The sequence below is a fragment of the Phalaenopsis equestris genome, unplaced genomic scaffold (assembly GCF_001263595.1).
Source record: "Phalaenopsis equestris unplaced genomic scaffold, ASM126359v1 Scaffold000949, whole genome shotgun sequence".
Lineage (NCBI taxonomy): Eukaryota > Viridiplantae > Streptophyta > Magnoliopsida > Asparagales > Orchidaceae > Phalaenopsis > Phalaenopsis equestris.
The window spans coordinates 34,527-59,796 of record NW_018165388.1 but is presented as its reverse complement, the minus strand read 5'-3'; the positions used below and the strand labels follow the sequence as shown (position 1 = coordinate 59,796).

At 33.2% G+C, this 25,270-nt stretch overlaps 1 protein-coding gene across 1 annotated transcript in view; it reads right to left on the bottom strand.

The window, feature by feature from the left end:
• Positions 1-24,898, bottom strand: part of LOC110032465 (potassium channel AKT2) — a 26,292-nt gene extending 1,394 nt beyond the window's left edge. Inside the window, exons 1-8 of the mRNA XM_020736109.1 lie at positions 24,303-24,898; positions 23,907-24,125; positions 11,059-11,217; positions 10,880-10,937; positions 10,435-10,752; positions 10,106-10,345; positions 9,717-10,034; positions 9,454-9,639 (exon numbers count right to left, since the gene is read on the bottom strand). Coding sequence (XP_020591768.1) covers positions 9,454-9,639; positions 9,717-10,034; positions 10,106-10,345; positions 10,435-10,752; positions 10,880-10,937; positions 11,059-11,217; positions 23,907-24,125; positions 24,303-24,499 — 1,695 coding nt within the window. The 5' untranslated portion in view covers positions 24,500-24,898. The remainder of the gene's footprint in view (positions 1-9,453; positions 9,640-9,716; positions 10,035-10,105; positions 10,346-10,434; positions 10,753-10,879; positions 10,938-11,058; positions 11,218-23,906; positions 24,126-24,302) is intronic.
• Between the last annotated feature and the right edge of the window lie 372 nt (positions 24,899-25,270).

Genomic DNA, 25,270 nt, shown 5'->3' with positions numbered 1-25,270 from the left:
CCTTTCACTTTTTCTATATAGATCGAAATGTCGGTCGCCATCTGCTTTGCTAGGGTTTTGCCCGATGGCGAAACCTTGGTTTGATATCTTCGGTCGTCAATCTTTTCTTTGGTACTCGACAACGAACTTCCCGCACTCGACGACGACGACGAAGGGCTCTGCGTTCGTTGTCTTCCCATTTGCGCCATACGATGAAGGGCTTCGACGCTGTTTCCCATTTCAAGCTTCGGTTTCGAGCTATGGTTTCATCTACGGTCCCTGTCTGCGGTGTCCTTTTCTCAGAAGGGCGCGCCTTCTGCTCGCTTCCTGCCCGCCAGACTATTTCTCTCCTGCCTTGTGAGGGAGATGACCTTGACGCTCCATTCCTATGCAAATGCTATTGCCGACGACTTTTCTGCTCGTGCCCCTCCTCCTGGTTTAGCGTCTGGTTTTGCTATCGGTAAGTCCTGCAATGTTCCAGAATCTTTCCATGAGGTTCTTCAAGGTGCAGGTGATCACACTTTTATTAAAAAACTTAGAAAAAAAAATGGGAAGCCTGCACTTATTCTCACAGAGATTGAAACCGACACTCTCGCGTCCTCTTGGCGTTTACCTAGTGGGAAAATTCCTTTATGGTCACCAAAAATTGAAGATCACTAGGAAGGAGTTTGATACTATGAAACTACTGGGTAGTTGGAACATTGGCCTACTTGACGGTAGACATATACTTATTCAGTTATTTCATGATGTCAGTTACACTTTCATTTTCTCTCGAAAAACTATCAAGATTGACAATCGTTTTATAAAAATTTTGAAGTCGACTGTCGGTTTTGGTCCAAAAGCGGAGTCTCCTATCATTCCTATTTGGATAAAGTTTCCGAGGTTAAAATTACATCTGTTCAACATGAAAATCCTCTACTCTTTAGCAATTGCTTACGGTAAGCCTCTCAAGGTGAATAGTCCTACGCTTGCTGTCACTAGACTCTCTGTAACTTGCGTGTTAGTTGAGAGAGATATCACTCAACCAACTCCGGATGACATATAGATTGACACTATACACAACGGGTATTGGCAAAATGTTGAAATGAAACCACATCCTCCTTATTGCTCTCATTGTAGTATGTTTTGCCACAATTCTACTATTTGTTATCGTTTGCATCCTCATTTAAGGCCGAATATCGCTAAAGAACAACCACCTACTATCCCTGTTGAGAAGATGCAACCCGATCCTCTTCCCAACACCGCAATTCTTGAAGAAGAACAACATACTACAGCTACAGATCCAGTTGTGTTTATACCACTCATTATTATTGAAGAAGACTCACTCACATGCCAAGACACACGAGAGTGCTTCTTTGATCCAATAACATATCAGTCGGTACAACATGTAGTTGCTTCTAATGTCCAATAATCTGCATATCTCAAGCACACTTTAGACCAAAATCAGATGAGTCAATCTTTGGAAGAGGAATGACAGGTCTATTCCAGGAGGAAGAAGAAAAATGAAGGCCGACTCCAGCTCGGGAACATATTGGATGATACATTGGTTACTACTGACAATGACAATCATCTTACCAACTTATTAGCTTGCTCATTTCTTAGAACCAGAGGCAGAGGCAAAACCAAATTGGGTTGCTCTCAAGCCACCTGATACTATGTATTTCTGCATTTTTAGGCTTTTTATTTGTCTCTAATGTATTTTTCAGTATTTTCTAGTTGTGGAACCCCTTGTGGTTTTGTTGTGAGCAGGGTGTCATGTTTGGGCCTTCCATCACATTGTATATGTATCTTTCTTTCTAATTAATATATTAGCCTTTTCGGCTTTCAATATATATATATATATTTATTTATATATATATATAATATCTGGAAATTTATTAGCAAATTCTATAATACGATTAATAGGAACTATAGATGAGTGAAATATTATGACCTAAAAATCGAATTTGAGTTTTAAAGATTTTAATATTTGGCGCTGGAATAATTATTTCATATTACTTGGCAAGCCATTTAAAAGTATTAATATGTTTAATATGTTCTTCAATAGTTTGAGAAAAGATTAATACACCATCGATGTAGGCAGAATAAAGATTAAATATTTCATTTATTATATTTTGAAACTCAAAAAGTGTATTTTTAAGTTCAAATGACATCTCGTTCCACTCATAATGATGAAATGAAATAGCAAAAGCTGTTTTATATTGACCATTTTCTTTTATTTGAATTTACCAATATTCTTATTTGAGATCAAACTTAAAGAAAATAATAGCATTATTTAATCAATTTACTATTTCTTTATTTGGGATGGGATACCATATCCATTTAAATACCTTATTTGTTTATAATTAATGACTACTCTAGGTCTTCCTTTCACTTTTTCAGTTGCATTTTCTACATAGAAAGATGTGTGGTTCTAAGGGAAATATGATTTTCTAATAATCCTCTTGACTAAAAACTCATTTATTTCATTTTGACATATATTAAAATAATATTGATTCATTTGACATGATTTAGCTTTTGTGGGAATATCTTTTTCTTTGAATCCATCTTCATAGGATAATTCTACATATATTTCATAATTCATATAAAATTAAAGTTCATTTTATTTTAGAAGGGGTGAGAGATGTATGATCTCTTATAGAATATAAAATTTGATGTGAATTTAATTGAACGTTAGTTTTTGGTCTCTTTATTATTCTTTTCAGAACTTGAAAAGGAAGAAGAAGAAAGAGATGTTGAAGGTAAATATATTTTGGCTGGAGATATATATCTTTTTGATTAAATCTCACTTCTACTTCTCCATCAGTATATTGAACAATTTGATCTAATTCTTGATTAATAATTGGTTTTGGATTATTTCTGAAGGTATAATCTAAGAATCGGGAAAAAAATTACTTCGTTCCATTTAATAACTCGATTGGTTGCTATATGGTAAGCAAACAAATTAGTCTCTATTAATTTAGTTCTGTCTAAAGATTGAACTATTCTTTTTATATTTCAATATAACGTATTCATAATTTTAAAATGGATTCGATCTATTATAAATATAGTTTCAGATCTTGTATAAAATTATATGCATGCATTTGAATTTATTGTTTTGCTAATTCAAATAAATTAGCATCCATAAGTGAAGCTTAAATTTGGATATATATTAAAATATATTGGCTCATGACATAAACTTGTTTCTAAAACTTTCATTAATGATTGAGCCCAATTTAAACATCTCGCATATTTTAAATATGCTAGAATATAAGCATTTAATTCTATAAGGGTTAAAGGTTTAAATGTTATTTGAATTAGTCCACTGTGAATGCATTTATAATTTGAAAATATGTGATTAAATTTTCTTTCGATAATAAAGATATAATTTTTTTGGTTCCATCTATAGTAATGGATTGTTCTATTGTTTTAATAAAAGTCTTTCCTTTAAATCAAAAATTTCAATTCTATATAACATAGATTTTTCTATTTTAGAGATTGTTCATTTATTGAGTTCATCGTTAAGAGGATATTTCGAGATTTCAATTTTTTCAACGTTTTGATTTTTCACAAAAGGCGAAGTTGATAAAATAGAATTAAATCGTGAACTAGATGCCAAGAAATTACTTAAGAGACTCATATGTATAGGGTGCTATTAATCTAAATAAACACAAAAATTATTATCTTAGAACATAAGTAATAACTTGAGCAGTATAAGATATTGTTATGCCAGAAAAATGAGATTAATCTAAATAAACACAAAAATTATTATCTTAGAAAATAAGTAATAACTTGAGCAGTACAAGATATTCTTATGCCAGAAAAATGAGATATTATTTCAACCTTATTCGGATCAGTAGTCTTGCACTGTCAGGTTTCCAGTCGATATACTAGCACAATATAATTTTCTTTCAAGATTTAGATTTTTAAAATAATATCCAGGCATAGACATACATACAAAACTTTAGATCAAGGACAAAAGCCAAGAAATCTCAAAAACTCAAAATCTTTAAAAAACTTACAAATTATATCTTATTTTTAACATAGTAATTAAAGATTAATTAGTTTTTTTCATCATACATAGTCAAGAATTTATAGAGTTCATAAGAATTCAAATCAATTTTAATTATCAAGATGAAACCAAATAACCATTTTTATTAAAATTAATATTACATCTAAACATAAGAGTTTCTTATAAAGATTTATTCTAACATGACTTTGATACCAACTTGCTCCAGGATTATAAATAATAAAAAAATCAAGAATGAAATATATATAAAAAATGGACTTACAGACAATCTGTCTTGACTTTCTAGGAAGCACTTTCACTCTTACTCTTTACAGATTAACAAAGTCTATTTCAAATATTGTATACTCTAAAACTAAAGAACACTTTTATATATAGATTCAATTACAATCATGGAAATAAAAATTATAAAACATAATACAATAAACAGTAAACGTATAAGATTTCTTTCTAAGTGGATGGAATACAGAGTCGCAAACATTTTTCGGGATTAATAATGGAGATGTTTTTGCACTGGATTAAGCTAGAAAATATCCTTCAATTGATGTTGTAGATTAATGGTGGGGTCCATCATTAAATTCTATCTGCCCGATTATTATTGATTTTTTTGGATGATTGTCATGTGTATATCATCTCAATTCTCTTGTACATCTTCAATGGCCACTGATGTTTTGTCATCTTGATTCATTTTATTTTCTTCTTCAGAGAATAACTTAACAAATTGCTTTTCCAACATTTCATTAATTTTCTCAAACGATTTATTAAGAAATGTTCTTCGAAGTTGATTATATAAAACTTTAAAAGTGATTTCTTCTTTATAAAGATTTTTTAGCAAGTTGGATTTATTGGTCTAGATAATTTTATTAAATATAATCATTTTCTTCAATGTGAATATCAATCCACTATTTAATAACATAATTTATGAATAAGCATTTACAATTTAAGGAATCATATTGAATTTATAAATTTCACGACCAGATTCATGGTTTTTAACATTATGTTAAAAATTAAAATTGTGATTGATCATCTGTTAATGATTGAGTAGGAATTTTAGAAATGTAATGAAATGATTCAATCTAGTCACAATATTTAGATTTATTGATGTTGGAAAAATTTGAGTAATAACATCACAATTATCCCATCACCGATAAATTAGTGTGATATATCATTTGATAAGATTTTAAGCATTTAAACAAATGTTTAAGAATTTTCTCTTTGTGGGTTAATAAAAAAAAATTTATGTATCACTTCAACACAAGTCTAGTAATTAAAAAAAAAGATTATATTGTGCTTCAGAGTTATGATATTTGATGTTTTTAATTTGATATGGAGTAAGTCTTCATTCTTTATGTTTGAGAAAACGATAAGTAATAACTTTATTATAAACAATTAATTTTTTTTCATCATTATAATTAAGCTGAATTTCTATGCATTTTAAGGATATAAGTATGACTTCATATATAGTTCTATCGTAAAAGCATTTTTGAGGAAATCGATTATTTTCTAAATATGATTCCAAGATTGCCCAAGATAAAGTGAGATAATCATTTCCATTAATATCTAAGATAGCATATATAACTACCTTTATGTAAATAAAATATTTAAATTCTATTTTTAGGATTTCAAAATAAGTTTTAAGTGTGATAAGAGTCCCTTTTATTTGAGATAATAAAGCATCCGCTGATTGAGTGTGTTGATTGGGTGGACATCCATATAAATATTATGTAAGACTATTATGCAGTAAGAAAAATTGCTACGACCTTCTCTCCTCCCCCTAGGAAAAGAGCAATCACGATTGTAATTAGGGGGTCATAAGACCCTTTTCTTTGGTGTGTTCCACTCCTGAGAATCCTGCAAAAGCGAGTTATTTTTGCCCTTAATATGTTCAATATCAAAATAAAAAATGGATAATTGAGCTTACTAGGTGGCAAAAATTTGTTTGAATGTTAAATTTTTAACATCTTTAAGTATCATGGACTTAGCAACACTGCAATCAATGCATAATAATAATAATTTAATATTAAGTAAATTATCTTGAAATTTAGAAATATATCTAACAATAACAGATATTTCTATTTTAATAGTGAAATATTTAGTTTTGAGTTGAATTCTATCGGCCAGAAGTGAATTGAATAAGTTCTTTAGAATGAACGATTAATTTTTGTTTCAACATTCTAACATAATCCAAATTTGATGCATCTATTTTGACAAATTTAAAACTAGAAGGATTGACTAAATTGATACCAGATAAAATTTTGATTTTGACTTAGTTTTGTGGACTACGACAATATGAACTTTAGACCACATAGGAAGATTTTTTCTGAGTTTATCAAATAGAGGTGCTACATCTAATACAAAATTTTTACACAAATCGATAACACAATTCAATGCTCCGCTAAATCTTTGAAGTTAATTTTTATCAATTATTTTGTCAGGAAATTTATCAGTAAATTCTATACTACGATTAATAAGAACCACCGAAGAGTTTGAAATATTACAACCTAATAATATCCTTATTGTCAAAAGAAGTTTTAATCGCATTGGCCTAATTCAAAAGAGAAGGAAGACCTATATTAGTCATTAATTATAAATCATTAAATAAGGTACTTAAATGGATATGGTATCCTATCTCAAATAAAAAAGATTTTTTAAATCGATTAAATAATGCTATTCTTTTCTTTAAATTTAATCTCAAATCAGGATATTGACAAATCCAAATAAAAGAAAAGAAACACACTTTACAATTCCATTTAGCCATTATGAGCGGAATGTGATGTCTTTTAGATTAAAAAATACACCTTTTGAGTTTCAAAATATAATGAATGAAATATTTAATTCTTATTCTGCCAACATTATTGTTTATATCGATGATGCATTAATCTTTTCTCAAACTATTAAAGAACATATTAAATATATTAATACTTTTAAATGACTTGCCAAAAAAAATAGATTAATTATTTCAGCACAAAAAATTAAAATCTTTCAAACTCAAATTTGACTTTAGGTCATAATATTTTCAACTCTTCAATAGTTCCTATTAATATGGTATAAAATTTGTGGATAAATTTCTCATATAATAACTGATGAAAAACAAAAATGATTTCTCGGAGCATTGAATTATGTTGTCAATTTTTACAAAATTATTGCTTTAGATGCTGCCTCTTTATTTAAGAGACTTGAGAAAATTTCCTCTATTTTGTCTAACATGCATACTGTCGCAGTCCAAAAATTAAATCCAAATTCAAAATTTTACCATGTATCAATTTAGACAATCGTTTTAGTTTTGAAATTGTTGAAAGATATGTATCAAATTTAGGTTATGGTGGAGTCTTAAAAAAAAAATTAATCTCTTCTTCTAAGCAACTTGTTTGATTCACTTCCAGTCGCTTGAATCCAACTCGTCGCTTGAATCCAACTCAAACTAAATATTCAACTATCAAATTAGAAATGTTTGCTATTGTCAAATCAATTTCTAAATTTTAAGATGATTTACTGTATATTAAATTTTTATTAAGTATTGATTGAGTATCGCTTAATCCATTATACTTAAAGTTGTTAAAATTTTAGCATTCAAATAAATTTTTACTACTTGACAGATCCAATTATCAGTTTTTAATTTTGATATTGAATATATTAATGACAAAATTAACTCATTCCTTGATTTTTTAACTCGTAAATTTTTGCAGGAATTCTCAGGGGTGGATTAGACCCAAAGAAAAGGGTAGCAATTCTTCTCTAATTACAATCGATGTGGTTTTTTTCCTCGACAGAGGGGAAGAGGTCATGGTAATTATTCTCCTCGCATGATTAGTTTTCACAATAATTTTATGGATCTCCACCTAATTAGTACACTTAATCAGCAGATCTCAAATAAAAAAATTCCCCTATCACATTTAAAACTTAGTATGAAATTCTAGAATCAAAATTTGAATCTCTTATTTGCTCAAAAGGAGTTATATCTAATGTCTTATATATTAATAGAGATAGATTATTATCTTACTTCACCTTGGACAATCTTAGAACGATATTTAAGAGATAATTCATTCCCTCAAGAATACTTTTAAGATCAAATTATATATAAAGTCATACTTATATTCTTGAAATACGTAAAAATTCAACATATTTATAGTGATGAAAATAAATCAATTGCTTATATTAAAACTACCATTCATCGTATTCTCAATCATAAAGAATGAAGAATCACTTCCTATAAAATTAAAAGTATCCAATATTAAAACACTAAATTACAATATAAACAAACTTTCTTTTAATTACTAGACTTATGTTGAAGCGATGCATGAATGCTTTCTTTTATTAACCCATGAAATAAAATATTCTTGAATGTTTGTTATGATGTTTGAAATATTATCACATGATATGCATCATTAGTTTTATCAGTATGGAAAAATTATGGTGCTATTACTCAAATTCTTTTAAGACCAACAAAATGTGAATATTCTGACTGGGTTGAATTGTCTCATTACCTTTTTAAAATTCCTATCGAATCATTAATAGATGGTCAATCAGAATTATATTTTCTTACACAATGCGAAATACCTTAATTTGGTCATGGAATTTAGAAATTCAACATGATTCCTTAAATCGTAAATGCTCATTCAGAAATTATGCTAGTCAATGGTGGACTGTTATTCACATTTAAGAAAATATTATATCTATTAATAAAGTTATCTGGGCCAATAAATCCAACTCGCGAAAAAATCATTCTCAAGAATAAACCACTTTTTAATTTTTGTATAATCAACTTCAAAAAAAATTTCTATTGAATGATCTAAGAAAATTAAAGAAAGATTGCAAAAACAACTAGTTGATTTATTCTCTGAAGGAGATGAGTTAAATCAAAATGACAAGATATTAGTGACAATTGAAGATGGTTCAGAGAATTGATATACACATGACAATCATCCAGAAAACTGAGTACTAATCAAACAAACAAAAGTCAAAAAATACTTTCTAGCTCAATCCAATACAAAAACATCTTCATTATTAACCCCGAAGGATGCTCGGGACTCTGCTTTCTGTCCACATAGAAAGAAATTTTATACTTTTACTGTTTATTGTAGTGTTTTATAATTTTCATTTCTGCTAATTGTGGTTGAGTCTATATGTATAAGTATTGTTTATTTTTAGATTGTGTAGTATTTGAAATACTCTTTGCTAGTCTAAATGTGTTTGTAAGAGTGAGGATGCTTCCTGGCAAGTCAAGACGAATAGTCTGTAAGTCTTTATATAATACATATATATTTTAATCAAGAAATTCATATTACACGATGCAATATATTTATTACTAACATTTGGGATGTGAAATACTTTATACACTCCATATATATATATATATATAGCCATATACATATACATATATATGCTATGAAGGTTGAGACAACTAAATATTAAAAAGACTATCATAGTTCTGTGGATGATATTTTCTAAAGTTAGCAATAAAACCATACCAGTGGTGTTCTTCCTCTTGAGTCGCTGGTATCCGGATCCATTCCAGCTTTCAGGAGCTCCTCAAGGAAATAGCTATTTCCAGTAGCAGTAACAGTTAGCAAATTGCAACGTATTGTAGCTTCATCACATTCACCATTTTCTCCTATTAAATCCTCAAAGCTGATATTTTTATATTCAATTTGATGCTGCAAAATATGACATTTATGACAACCCCCAAATAAACTCGAAAGAAACAGTTTTTGATAACATCGTTCCACTTTACCTTCAAAATGTTCTTAATTATAGCCAAGCTATCTTCTTGTTTTGCTTTCATAGCTTCTTTGAGTGTGCTCCTCTTCAACCTCAATAACTGGCATAAAGTTTTAGAACGGAAAGTAAAGCTTTGAGGTCTGTTAGTGAGAGCACTTGCTTCCCCAAATATATCTCCTGTGGTTAACGTTCCCAAGATTTGCTCTCTCTCTTCCTCAGAGTGTATGATCTCAATTTCTCCTGAAACTATAATGTAAATGTCATCTGGTGCTTCACTTTGCATGATCACATCATCTTTGGGTGGAATATACTCTACTTTCATTTGTGCGACCTGTTGAATGTCTTTGATAAATAATTTCTATATTATTTTATTTTTAAAAGTCAAGTTGAAAATAATCTAACCAGAAGAAGGAGCATTTCCCTTGTAACTCCCTTAAATAGGTAAACATCCTTTACAGTCGGCAAGAAAAGTAGCTCGCATATGCTTTTGCGTATTGACTTGGGCAGTTGGTCTAGCAAATGTTGTTGGTTTAAGCTTTCTGCTTTGAACTTGAGGCACATATAGGCCAATATTTGTTGTTTCAATCTGGGTGGTAGATGGTTCCGACTTACAAAATTAGAAGCAGCTTGGATACCATTCCTCTGCAACAATCAGTAAATTACAGTTAAGAAGCTTCACTTAACTTGGCTATTCTTATAAATAATTATTCATGATATTGGAAGACTTATACAAATTCCATTGTTCGTCGGGTTCCTTCTACAACTAAATTAGTCATGTTCCCAATCAAGTATGCAGTGAGGCCTAGGTTGAAAAGCATGTAGAATATGTTGAAGATCATTTCTGTTAGATTCACAGCATGAAGGTCACCATAACCAACAGTGGTCATGGTAGTAATAGACCAGTAAAGAGCAGATATGTAGCGAATCCACAAGTTTGCTTCTTGAAAATTTGGCATGACTGCACCAATCCATGTCCTCCCTTTATGTGGATATCGGTCTGCCAACAAGTAGTAGAGACAGCCAGCACAATGCACTAAGAATAGAGTAACCTGAAATATATTTACACATTTTTATTCAGTTTCTGTAATCCATTTATATATATATATATATATAGATAAACTAATTAATTAATTAATTAATTAAGTTGAGTAAGATAGAATTAAAAGCTTTACATACACAAATGAGTCTTGTACATCTTATCCAGAAGTAGCTGAATCTGATGTCCTTCTCAAGTCTGCAGGGATAGCCCAGACAATGAACTTACTAATTTCACATAACAAAGTTTCTTGACCCTACGAAAAAAGTGTGCTTGTTTTTAGGTAAGAATTCTGTAGATTTGAGAAATATGTTCAAACCTTGTGAAGAACTGCTTTATCTTCCTCAAACGCCAAAGTCTTAGCATGCCCAGAACACTGTAAGAGATCCCTGACTTGACTTTTCCAGTGAACAGATAACCTAAACCTTCAAAAGGGATTGTTGATGCCACATCCATGATGAACCAGGAGGATAGATACCTTTATGCCGTCATTTCACATAAGTATTGTTGGAATAAGTTTCACAAATCTTGTGTTATTAAATATCACTTATTGAAAATCTAAATCAAAACTGAAATCTCTATGAAAAAAAAAAAATTACAAGATGAATGTTATGAACAAATTAGATAAGTATAGCTGAACATTCAAGAATATGCTAAAAAGAAAGCAGAGATTTTGAGGTTTGAAGGCATATGCTTTGTCACATCCACGTGAAAATCAAATGCAAAATGAAATTTTCAGTTACAAGAGTTTTAGTTAAAGTAAATCATTGATATATTCTTGTTGTGAGATATGTACTTTCTGGCATAGAAATGAGACAAAAAAGAACACAAGCAAACACAGATCGTTTACGTGGTTCGATTCAACTGGATCTACGTCCACGGGAGGGAATCAATCAAATATTTCACTAAGGCAAAAGAAATGGAGAATACATAGCTTATACATAGAGATGAGCCCTCATCTTCCTTCTATGGCCTCCCTCTCAAGCGACACCTTGATACAAGGCCTCAAGATGCTCTCCTCCTCTCTAACTCTATAGCTATTCTCTCATCTTTTGTGGTAGCTTAAGATCTCTTCTCCCTTTCCTCTCCTAAGCCTCACACCCTTAAGATTTCTTCCCTTGCTCTCCTAAGCCTCACACCCTCTCTATTTATAGAAGCAAGAGAGTGGTAGGTGGGAGGTAGGCCCTTGCTCTCCTAAGCCTCACACCCTCTCTATTTATAGAAGCAAGAGAGTGGTCGGTGGGAGTTAGGTGAGCGGTAGGTGAACGGTAGGTGAGATGTGGTAGGTGAGCGGTACCACATTACAAAAGTGTCATTTTACTTTAGTTCATTAATTGGGGGTCAAAATAACAATTTTTTTTATTAATTTTTGTTCGTATTTAAATTATGACTTGATTCTTTATATCGGAGATATCAAGCTTAACATTCATGAAATAAAAGATAGCAAAAATCTAATAAAAATTTGAAATTCATTCATATAAAATCAAATTCATATAATTTAAGTCAAGATAGTTTTAAAAAGATTTAGAGAAGAATTAATTTCTTAAATGGTACATTTAATTTAAACAAAAATTGAATTAAGTTTATTGGGCATTTTCATATCGGAAATGAAATTTGGATTTATATAATGTTGATAGTTAAGAAGAGTTGAAATTATTCAGTGATATTTAAATATGAATATTGCATCTATTATTTAGTGCTAACTAGTATTTAATTTTTTCTGACTTTCTTTATCGCCTATGTATGGGCACTTTTATGTCAACATATATTTCAATATAATAAAGAGCATTATAATTAAGTTTTATAATGTCGATGACAGTAACTTAGAGTGCCTAAACTTCCCAATAAAAAATTTTCAAATTGACAACTAATGTAGGCCATGTTTTGGGTAATGTTTTTGACAAAACTTTTGTGCAAGCTTATTCTTAGGGTGGTAAATGAACCAATACACTTGGCGAACAACTCGAACTCGGCTTGATTAATACTCAATTAAGTTTTTTCAAGCTAATAAATATGATCATTTCTTAAAAACTCGAAGGTTAAATGAACTAAATTTATACATGACTCAACTCGTTTATTTTTGTTCACAAACAGACTTGTTTGTTATTCAACAAGTAACCTGTTAAATTAGTATTAGAATATTAACATAAGAACAACTATCTCTAGTCATTAGTAATATTCAAATTTTCTTTTATTTGCTATTATTTGCTTTCGTGTTTCTCTTTATTCAGTTTTTATTTCTTTTGCATTTTCCTTTAGTCTATTTTTATTTCTTTCCTTATGAGTGCCCATTTTAGTTGGGTTTATATACCCCTTATTCTATCAATAAGATATGCTGCTCTACTCTAATATTTCAACGTGGTATCAGAGTCAGGATCTAACCGTAGATCCTAGCCACCATCGGCCTCCCCTGCAGTCACTGCTGGCCTTCCTTGCAAGGTCTTATGCAGGAACTCCTAGCCACAGGCCCTTCCAGCTGAAGTCTGCAGCTGTCGACCCTCCTCTGCCATCCCCTACAACCGTTGTCCTCCTTGGCAACTGCCAGCCTCCTCTCTGCAAAGGTAGATTCTCCCATCAACCGTCCCTGCAGTTCCTCTCTGTTGTTTTTCTCTGGTGGTTGGTCTCTCCTGCAGTTATCTTGATTACTTATTTTTTTCTTGTCAGTTGGTGACCTACATGCTGAAATCTGGCAATGTCTCAGAATCCCAACCAAATTGCTTTTGGCTTAGTCAAAATCACGGGAAACTCCTCCAACACTGAGCCATCCTCAGAAAGTGTTCTTGATTCAACCGGACATTCGACTCCAACCTCCATTCCCATGCAGGCCAGAGAACCAGAAACCAACATGAGCATCTTGATCGCAACTCACAAACTAAACGACATTAACTTTTTCCAATGATCTCAAGCGGTTTCCTTATTCATCAAAGGATGCAAGAAATTCGATCACGCCACAGACATGATCTGTGAACCTCCAAAGACTAACTCAATATATAGGGCTTGAAAAATGGAGAACTTCATGGTCATGTCGCGGTTGATCAACTTCATGGAACCGTCAATTGGTCTTTCATATATGTTCCTACCTTCCGCTAGTACCCTCTAAACGACATTCCCTGATACCTACTCGGATGTAGGAAACTCCGACCAACTCTATGAGATGTTTAAGAAGATCAAGGAGACAAAGTAGGGATCAAGGACTATGACCCAACACTACAATGACATGGCGGCACTCTGGATGGAATGCAACCTGTATTACTACACTTGGGACTCTCTGGCCGACCTTTCCCTCTTCCAGAAAATTGTAAAAAAGGATCGCATGTTCCAATTCCTGACAGGCCTCAACAAATATCATAACGAAGTTCGGGGCAGTCTTTTTTGTCGGGATCATCTTTCTTCCGTTCGTGTTGCTTTCTCCGAGGTCTGTCACGAAGAGAGCCAGAGACTTGTCATGCTCGACACTTCCTTGGTCTCTAATAATGCTGACTTGTCATGTCGGGATCATCTTCCTTCAACTGAATCGTCTGCTTTGGTTTCTAATAATGTTGAGCTCTCTCGGCAAATTCACTTCACTTATGATTACTGTCACAAACCCACACACTCATGACCAGTGTTGAAAGCTCCATGGAAAGCCAACATACAAATTCTCGGCTAAATCCTCTACTGCCAAGGGTCTTACTACGACATCAGAATTTGCCAAGATTCAACCTGCTCCTACCCTGAACATTTCGGAATCCTCTGACTTTTTAAAAATTCAGATGGAGCACTTAATTAAACTACTTGGATCCAATCAGTTCTATGCTGGCATGTCGACCTCACACATTTGTCAAGGTACCATCCCTATGACACTTATGTTTTTTTCTCCTCTAGACCATAGATCATTGTTTCAAGCGCCACAGACCATATGAATGGATGTTCGCAAACTTTCTCGACATACTATCAATGTTCCAGAAAAAAGGGTCAGAATTGCGGATGACTCCTATAATTACATTGCTAATAAAGGGGTTGTTGTTCTAACGAATGATCTAATTTGTGTTTCATGCAACACTGTTGAAGTGTAACATTTTATCTGTCAATAAGTTGTCATACGATATTGATTGTGTTGCTCATTTCTCTCCTGATGTGTGCCTTTCACGATCGTCGTTCGGGGAGGATGATTGGAACTGCTAAGCGGTAGTTCTGTTGTCACCTGAAAAACGAGGGCTTGCCACTCAGTAGTTGTAGCCTATCTCGAGTCGCTGAATGTCCCATTATATTGTTGTATCTTTGTTAGAGTAATCATAGTTTTCAATATTTAAAACAATTGTATCCATTGATATTTTCTAATCAAAGTCTTTCTAATTTCACATGTTAGTTAGCCAAACATCATCGGGTCCATTACCTACCCCACACTCACACACCTTCTGCTCATTTTCACTCCTTCATTATGACGTGTGGGGACCCTCTCGCACTATAAGCTTTACCAATAAACGATGGTTACTTAATTTTATTAATGATCACACTCGGATAACGTGGGTTTCTATTTTAAAAGACAAATCAGAAGTTGTTGTCACTTTTCAAAACTTTTACACCTTCATTTTCACCTAATTCAAAAATTCAATTCAGGTCATTCGAACCGACAATGGTCGTAAGTTTTTTAACTCTATCTTAGGTAAATTATTGATAAGGGGATCTTCTACCATAACTCGTATATGGACATTCAACAAAAGGGTAGCCGAGAGAAAAAATTGACATCTCTTCGGCGTTGTTCGCTTCATTATGTTTCAATCTAATGTTTTTAAACGTTTTGGCATGATGCCATGCTGACTGTCATCTATCTCATAAGAAGGATCTCTTCTAAAATTCACAACTTTCGAACTCTTAATCATCTTGATGTCATCCTTTCCTGCCAATTGAGTTTTCTCCATCTTAGATCTCAAAACATTTGGGTACACAGCTTTTGTTCGGAACACTGACCCCACTCGGAGTAAATTTGAACACAGATCCATAAAATGAAGGTGCTTTGTTTAGACACATTTTAGAATCAGAATAGAAAAGGGAATCAGTGAAAACTCGTGCTTTGAAACAACAAAATAGACATTTTATTCATCAAAATTAGTAAGTACAAAGTGAGTTTAAACCCGGAGTACACACTTAAGGTGCAATAGAAGTTCTTGTTCTCCACCTTTTCCACTTAGGATCACTAATTCTCTCGGGCAATCTTCTCCCTCTCATAGAATTTTCGATCTATCACCCTCCCTTAAAAAATTTGCTCACTCACACAGAGAGAAAGACTAGAGTAAATCTAGAGAAATCGATAAGCGACACATGGTTTTGGAGGAAGCGCCTAGGTGCCCCATACTTTGCGCCAAGGTGCTTGCCTGGCTCTCGATTCCATGGGCATGCTTGGGCGCATGGGTGGCTCCTAGGTGCCACTCAAGGCGATCTGGGCTCTAGTGCTTGGTGCCTCCATTGGACATGTGTCTGAAGTAGCTTCTTTCTATTTCGCTCAAATATGTGCTAAAACCTCTTTAAAGCATAATAACCCGCTTCTTGCAATATCACAAAAATAACCAAAAAAAGATAAATAAGAACAAATGATAGAGAAAATTACAAGAAAATTTAAACAGTTTTTATCACATAATTCACACACATCAAAAGACTATTAGGTAAAACCAATCCTTGAAGGGTGTGCGTTTTGCATTGAAACAAATCAAAAGATTACAAAAAATATCTATACAAGCTGTGGAGGGCATTAGCCTCAACCACACTCAAAAAATGTGTTAGCATCCCAAACGAAAGACCTATCCGAAGGAAGCCTGGCTCAAAAAAGGGCTACTTTATTATATTCTTTATACACAAAAACGAATTGCACTTGCTTAAAGTCTGAGAGAAAGCCAAGTCAGTCTCAAAATCAAGCTGAGATTGCCAAACCTTAGCCTTCATGCTATCCTCAAATGAGGCATTGATCGTCGCATTATCACCTTCAATAATAACGCCCTTGGTTTCATACATCCAAGGCCTCAAGAGAGTACGGAGAAACAAAACTGTTTCATGCTCCTTAAGAGAATTGTCCCAATATATCAAAGCTTGCACGACCACAACAATAACCTTGCCGATCTCCTCACGAATCATGATACCCATGCCAACTTGGCCATTATTGTGAAGGGTGCCATCGAAGTTGGCTTTTAAACAGAAACACTTTATGGCTGTAACTGTGTTGGGTGTGCTACTCTTCTTGAGTTTCTTCTCACTCTAATCAGCTTTGTCTTTCTTCTAAAATGTCCTCACACCTCCCCTAAGTGTGTTGTTGCTAGTACGTCAAGTTGCGTGTGGTTGTATAAATAGTGGTGGGTGTCTGCTCTGCCTCTATTATCTCTGCACCTTTAGTGTCAAGGTTTGAGCATCACCCAACTACCAATAAGATTGCAGCTAGACAACACTGCTAGTAGTTGGCTTCAAGCCTCCCGAATTTCTAGCTATAATGTGTTTCTCTGGCTCTATCAGCTCACATTTCAGCATGAGCTGCTCAAACTCTATTGTGAACTCCTCCACTGACAACTCTCTCTATTGTAGGTGGTGGAGCTTCAAGTGCATATCTTAGTCGTAGTATGAAGGTAAGTAGTTTCTCTGCATCTAATTCTTCATATTCTCCCATTTGGTGATCTTTCTACTTTCTCTCCGTTTTACCCTTTTTAGATTCTCCCATCACAAAGAAACTCTCCTTTAGTTTTATGATAATAAGTTTCACTATTCTATTAGTTGACATCTCCTTATACTCAATAATCCTTTCAATAGTCTACAACCACTCAATGAAGTCCTTTGGATTCTTTTTTTCCTATAAATCTATTAAGTCTACCTTTACTCCCCATCTCCATGTTCTCCCTTATCTCCATGTCCTCCAAAAGATGCTCCATCCCTCGTCCTGCTCTGATATTGGAGCCCAAAGCATCGTGGTTTGTCCTCTCCACTATAATCATTCTTATGGAAGGGATTCAGATTATGCCCCCTCTCTCCTCTATGAGCATCACTATCACTATCGATGATGATGCCACTGTTGATCCCATTCTCAAATTGAGCAAGCATTTGCTGAAGTCGGCTGATTTTTTGTTGTATCTCTTCCATAGTACGATCCCTATCAGTATCCAGTACCTGCTCCTTGGTGGCATGATTAGGGTTTAGGTTAGGGGTGGAAAAATAGTGTATGTGGGTGGCTTAGTCTGGGGAAGAAAAGTAGGGTGGCTGATTTGAAATTTCAGCAAGAATGAATGGTTTTGGATGGAGTTTGGGTTATGTATTTGTGGATTTTTGGTAACTTTACCATGGAGCTAAGGTTAGACTAGCTCCGATTCCAAATAATAAGAAAATTGTTGTGGAAATAAGATGAGGAGAACTACAACATAACCATTAAAAATTTTAGAAAAGCCATAAATTGAAAATACAATAAACTAAAAACAAATAACAATGGCAAAAACTAGGGAATAGGGTGTACGTAGTGTCAGTTAGTGCTTGGATCTCCAGAGTGGTGGTAAGTGGTGGCTAGCAAGCTGGAAGGAGAGGACATAGAGACGACCACTATCCTTGGGCGGAGGCGGGAGTACGTTGGATGCAGAAACAAGTTTGCTGTTTTATGGGTGGTGGCGACAGGCAAACAATGAAGGGGATGTGGCAGCCATGTTGGAAAGGATAGAGTAAAGATATATAAACGATAAATACCACCTGGAGATCAAGATACAATCGAAGCATTAATTGAACCCTATAATACAGCCCGTAGAGGGAGAAGAAGACGCCAACAATTGTTCCAAAACAAATCACAAAAAAATTAAACCCTAAACACCAACAAAAGAAAATGTATATTCTTGGATAACTGGGAGTGGGCCCCTCTTAAAAAGAGGTGGCACTCCCGAGATTAGAGGGTCGGTCGACCCTCATCCAGGTAAATAAGAAGCCCCACGTCGTCATAATTATGAAAAATTTAGTTTGAGTTATTTAGCTAGCATTTTGATAAGTAAAGTGTTAATTGAGTTATGCGGTCACTAAATTAGAAAATCAAATGTGAATAATTCATAAGTTTTCATTTTATTTATTCTGATGTGAATAATTCATAAGTTGGTAACCATAAATTTTGATAAAAAAAATAAAATATTTTCTAAAATTGTTAAGGAAACTAGTCTTACACTCAATAAGATGGTCGTGTGCAAGGCACTTTTTTGCATGGATGAAAAAAAATTATCAAGTGAATAATTGATTCCTTTACAAATCATTTCGGCAAAATATGCATACTTTATAACAAGAGAACTCAACATGAAATAAAAAATTGATCTGAGTTTTGAAATTTAGATAGGCTAATTCTATGAAAATTCTAAAATATGCATACTTTATAAAAATATGTTTAGATTGGCTAATTAGATTTTCATAATCATGAACAAAGAAAGGCAACTCAATAATTGTAACATATAATGAAAATAGCTTTATTACATAAAAGATAAAAATAAAAATAGTAAATAACAAAAGAAAAAAATTGTCAAGAAAATTGTAGTGGTATTACATTTTGAAACCAGGAAATGTGAAAGAGTTTTATGATGACAATAGTTTTGATGAAGCTCTAGAATTTTATTCTCTTACCCAGTTTTACATGACATGAATATAATCAACTCATTCTTTTATTACTACTTATTTGGCTAACATCTATGTCTGATCTTATGATCGTGAAGATTACATCATCTTGATAGAGTTTATTTTGTGTGACTTCTAATGCTAACATGATTATAAAAATTCTCCAATGAGCTAATTCTATTACTACTATTATAATACATGAAGTAGTATCTTCATGGTTTAAGTCTGAATTTTGACATATTTTAAAGATTTTATTATTTCTTCTATACACCATATTTGTATAAATATTTGTCTCTCTTACATTATATTGAATAATATTATTAAACATCCTCCCAACTTTAATAAGCACAATTTTTGTTATTATTTATTTCATGAATGATAAAGGTGATTCTCTGATTTTATTAATTTTATGTGGATTTGAATAAATATTAAAATAATAAATTAAACATATTTTAAGCACTTGACTTTTTGCTAGTTCAACCAAATAACTGCTAAATATTGAATGGCACCTTGTTTTGAAACACAATTAGAAGTTCTGTTCAGCAAGAAAACTGAGTAGTTGTAGTATACCATATTTGAGTTATTGCTAGTTTTACTTCTATTCAATATTTCACTTACGTCAAAACAAAGAATAATTCAGTCACAATCTGTTAACAGAGTTTCAATTATGAAAGGCCTAGGCCTAGATATGTACCGCGCGTCCGTATAGCATCCAATATACCTATAAGATAATCAGCCAATTATGCATGTTATATTAATGAGAATATAGGACAATTTTAATACACATGATGTTAATGATACGTCTCTTCCATTTCCAGTCTTCTATGTTAGTTATTGAAGGAACTGTATATCTGAACCAGTGGTTTGTTTTTACATTGGGTTGCACTATAAACAAACCCTACATAGAGATTGTTGAGTGAGCTGATTGATATGTTTATACATAATCCTTGATACTTTATTTTTTAGTAGTGGTGTTTGCCTTATAATAATTAGGTCCCTCGCAGTGGACAATTGGGCAACATTTTTTAATGATGGCAAGGTTTTGTTCATGAAGGCATCAGCTTCAATTAATCTCCACTAATACTGGATTCATGAGAAAACAGCATACAACAGAAGAAGAAACAGGAATTCGGGAAGAGGAAGATTCAAGAGTAATCCTGGAGTATATTACTAGCTACATCTTTTCCACTATTTTGTAATACATAGCTATAGATATATATATAATAGAATTAGAAAGTTTTGGATACATATCTTTCCATAACCGAATCAGTTCTGATATGGTTGAGCTTCTCCTTTGGGGACCCCCTGGCTTGATGACTGTCAAGTGCGGCCTACTGCTGAGAAGACCCTCCTGTGAGTTGATGGGTCAAGGAACAACTGTCAGCTTGTTGCGAAGTTGATGAAATGTACGCTTGGAAGGGCTTTGGTAAGAATGTCAGCCGGTTGGTCTTGGGAGCGAAACATGTTGGATTGGGTGGCTGTTGGGCTTGGTGGAGAAGATTTAATTTCCAAATTGGTTTCAGATTCCCAGTTTTCATTCGAGTGATCATGGGGTGGGTAGGTGCAGTTCGGGTAGGTGATGGTGGTGTGGTAGACTTGGTCGAAGGATTAAGTGGCGCATTGCAGATGTTGGGAGGTGGAGGAGATAGTGTGGAGTATTGTTCAACTGCAGGTTGCAAGAGTGTTGTGGGTTGTAGAAAGTAGGATGGAATGTGGGTGGAATTGGATGAATTATTTGGTTGGAGTGAGGGTGAGGTTTGAAATAAGGGAAAGCTGTATTCATCAAATACCATATGTCTTGATATGATGATTTTATTAGCTAACCTTTGTGTTGTAGGGAATAACCAAGAAAAATGTATTGGAGTGATCGTGGTTTAAACTTGTGTTTGGTTTGAATATGTTTCTGCAGTCTTTGCTGAAGATAACGAAGGGCATATATGGTTCCCACTCTGCTACTTTGTATCATTAAAAGGTTAGTTTCAAATGATCATTATTGAGGCAACTTGCATTCGTAAAGAAACTGATGTTTAGAATATGTTCGGTAGTTCTTATAATTTTATTTTTAATGATTTTCAGCTTGTTTGGTAGTTCTTATAACTTTATTCTGCTGCTAACTCAAGATGCTATTATGAATTTTTCAACAAAAAGCTTCCTAATTTGGTTAATCATTCCTCTTCTGCTTTTACTAGAAAGTGTTACTTTCCACCAAGCAATATCCAGCCGGATTAAAAATCTGGCAATATTCATAATTGATTATTGCTACATTATCTCTCAGATATTCATATTTAAAGCAACATGATTGTTTGATTGGATGATTCAATTAAATTTGAGAACCTTATGATATACTTGTGCTTGTGACAACTTTCTTGGTTGGCCCCCTCAAATTCTTAGGTAACATTAATTTAAATGCTAATTTCTAAGGGAAAAATGTAAAATAATCTGTATAATTTGGTGCTTTAATTCAGATTCAGCGTGATAACAACTTGATGTCATTCTTCACTTGGATTTTTTTTTATTATGTATAATGTTTGGCATCCATCATGGCTACAGTGACATGTTAAAGCAACCTGAAATCATGTTGGGACTTAGGTATAAAGTGGCCAGATATCACATCACGCATGCGCACGGATTTTATCAAATATATACTTTTTTTTTCAGTGATAATCCGAGCGTCTGAGCATAACAGATATTTGTTTCATGAAAAAGATAGCAGATATCACCACGCATGCGCATGAATCTTATCAAATATGCACATTTTATTTTTTTTTCAGTGATTAACCAGCATTTAATGTATATGATTCATGAAATTTTGAAAAAATTGATAGGGAAGCTTAGCCAAATAATAATCATAATAATACAAACAAGGCTATTATTAGTTATAGGGGGATAATATACATATTAAAAATTTCTTATTTATTTATATATCTAACTTCTGAATCATTTTATCTATTTTTATGCAAGTTTAGCATCCAAATCACATAAAAGCATAGGCATGAAAAAGTGAGTTTCTTTAAATAAGTTGATATTTGTGGTATTTTTTATGTGATTTAGAAATTTGATTGTCATAGAAATAATTATGTATATTTAGGTATTAAATTTGTAAATACATAAGATGTTTGTGGAAACCCTAGCCACCATAAATAGAAATATTATGCTCTTCAAAGAGTTATTTTTATCACATGTGCTTGAATGGTTCAATTAGACTTGCCAAAAGAAATTGTATTATTTTAGATATTTTCAATATATGCTGGTTTGGCTTTTGTTGCGGCTAATTCAAGAATGAAAAGTTTTCTTTGTATGAATTTTGCAGTAGCTGCCAATGTATGTGTGAGTTTAGGTTTACTCTCATTTGAATGTCTAATAGGTATCTGTCAAATTATCATGTGGTCAGCAGTCATCTATTAATCTTAGCTTTTCGGTTGAAATCACTTGATCATTGGCTTTTCAGACTGTAATCCTCCTTTAATTCCATCTCCCTAATTAATCATATTAATTCAATGGTTTAACTGAAACAAAGTTGATCATTATGTTTGTGGCTTGCATGGGTTTTAATATTGCAGTGCTAAATGGCTCTGCATCTTCAAAATCTAAAGTGGTCTATGTGCCACAATGTAAAACTCAAAAGAGAGATTATTTTTTTTCATAATTTTAATAATTTAATTTTTAAGGCTTAGACTTCAAAATACTTTGAGTCATATGTCCTATCTCATAGAAAAGAGCACCTCAATATCTGATTACGTACTCTCAAATCGAAATCATAGCCATTCCCAAAATCTAAGTACATCTAAACGCAAGCAAAGAGGAAGGCTCATTAATTTCCTCAACCAATACTCATATGAAACCTCCTCCTTAATCAATGAAATTGCCAAAATCCTCCCGATGACCCTAACCACTAAAATGATGTGAGAAGCTAAAGAGATCTCCAATTGCTTGTGAAAATACAAAGAGCAAGTGTCCAATGGATAACATTTTGTTTAGGAATTCTAGAAGAAACATTCTTTTAGCTACATGCAGTTGAAAAGAGGAAAAGATACAAATGAAGACGAAGGTATAACTCTTGAGGTAACCTAATCACATAATTCTTGGGATACAAGATATTCATATGATATATATGCCAGGTGGCATGAACTTTAAAGTGCATGCCAAACAAGGAAGTCCTAAGTCCTCCAATAATTGCAATGTGTAGAAAGTTATTATGGAAATTCAAGATTGAGTCTAGTTTTATCATTAATCCCCTTTGATTCAATATTATGGCAAAACAAGATATTTTTCATTTCACTTTTCTAGGCCAAGCATTTTAAGCTCCTAAGTCCTCTGAAGGGCTCAACACCATGCAATCTCATCCGGCCAAGTTGAGGCCTAAATCTAACAACAACAAGAAAACATTAAAGCAGATTTGTTGCATGCAAAGTTGATTTGATTAATATGCAAGTGCACCAAGCATAAAATTTTTGTTCTCCCAAAATAATTTTTTTATTTTTTATTAGAGCTTTTCCTCATGCCTTGGAACAAATAATGATTTGTAAAATAAATATGAGGGAAAATTTTAAGCCACCTGTTTGTTTTAAGAGACAATACCTGATAGCAATCTTCCTAGAATCACAAACAAGTATCTGCGTTCTCGAGTCGATGTAAGCCACAAAGAATGTCAGAACTATGTCCACAGCGAAGAAGAGATCCATAATGTTATCAACAATGCAAAGACCCCCCTTTGGTGTGGCTTCCATAAATGCAACCTCAAATGGGTAAACCCATGCAGAGTAAGCTACTAATATCACCATAAATGTCTCCCAGCACCTGCAATCATTGATTTACAGATCAAATTCTCCTCAACTTTCTTATTGTTCTATTGATTTCTCTTTGTTCAATTCAAAAATATTTTTATCATTCTGAACTCAAATGGTCTCCAAGTGTTTTTTGACATTTAACATAAAAACGACAGGAACTAGAGCAGAGTGGTGGTCTTCTTCTTACCTGTATCTTGAATCCAACGGTGAAATAATATTTTTGCATCGAGTTCCTGTGAAGCTTTGATTGTAGCCAGCAACACCAAGGGGAGGAAGCATGAGCTTGGAGAGACGTCGAAGGTTAAGTGATGACTGCTTATGCTTATATTCATGCCTCAACTTCTCATCTCCTTCCCCAGAGCTCAGTTCTGAATGCATTTCCATCTTAATTTGTAGAAAAATCTCTTCCAACTTATCTCAAAATAATCATCTGGAGCTTAGTTCTGAAAGCATTTCCATACCCTTCAGCTTATCTGCGACATAACATAATCATCTTCTGCTCTGAAGATAAGTGGAGGAAAGAAATGGAAGTGGATCTTATTTGTTATGGAGGAGATCAGTCTCAAATAATGTAGTGATGGTGGAGAACAAGTATGTGGCCATAACTTGTGCAGTCTGACTCAAATGGGTTGTAAGTACTAAGCAGCTTTTACTTCTTGTTTTTACTTAATTGTGACTGTTGAGCCGTATGGAGCAACCACTCAGATCAGATGTGATAGGATTTCTTTACGCAATTATATTCTTGTAAGAATATCTTGGTGTAGTATTTGGGCGAGTAATATGTTTTCTAAGAAGGATTTTTTCTGGTATAACTACAAATGTTCTGTGGCTGTTTTTATTGAAAAGGTAAACAATTTCTCATTTTACTAAAATGTCTTTGCAAAAAGTAAGCATGAAAGTAATATATGTATGGCACAAGGTTTTAATTGATTAACATGCTAGGAATAAGGTACAATAATTCACTGCTTTGCCAGGTGCTGTATTGGTGAAGGTGACTGGATGTGGGCCCTGATTTTGGAATTTAGCATTAATGAATGTGCCGGTAGGCATAAAGAGCAATTATTGAGGAAAAATTCAATTTCAATTTTGGGTCCTTTGCCAATAAATATGGTTATAACCCCTTTCAATCTTAATAAACAAATATATATATATATA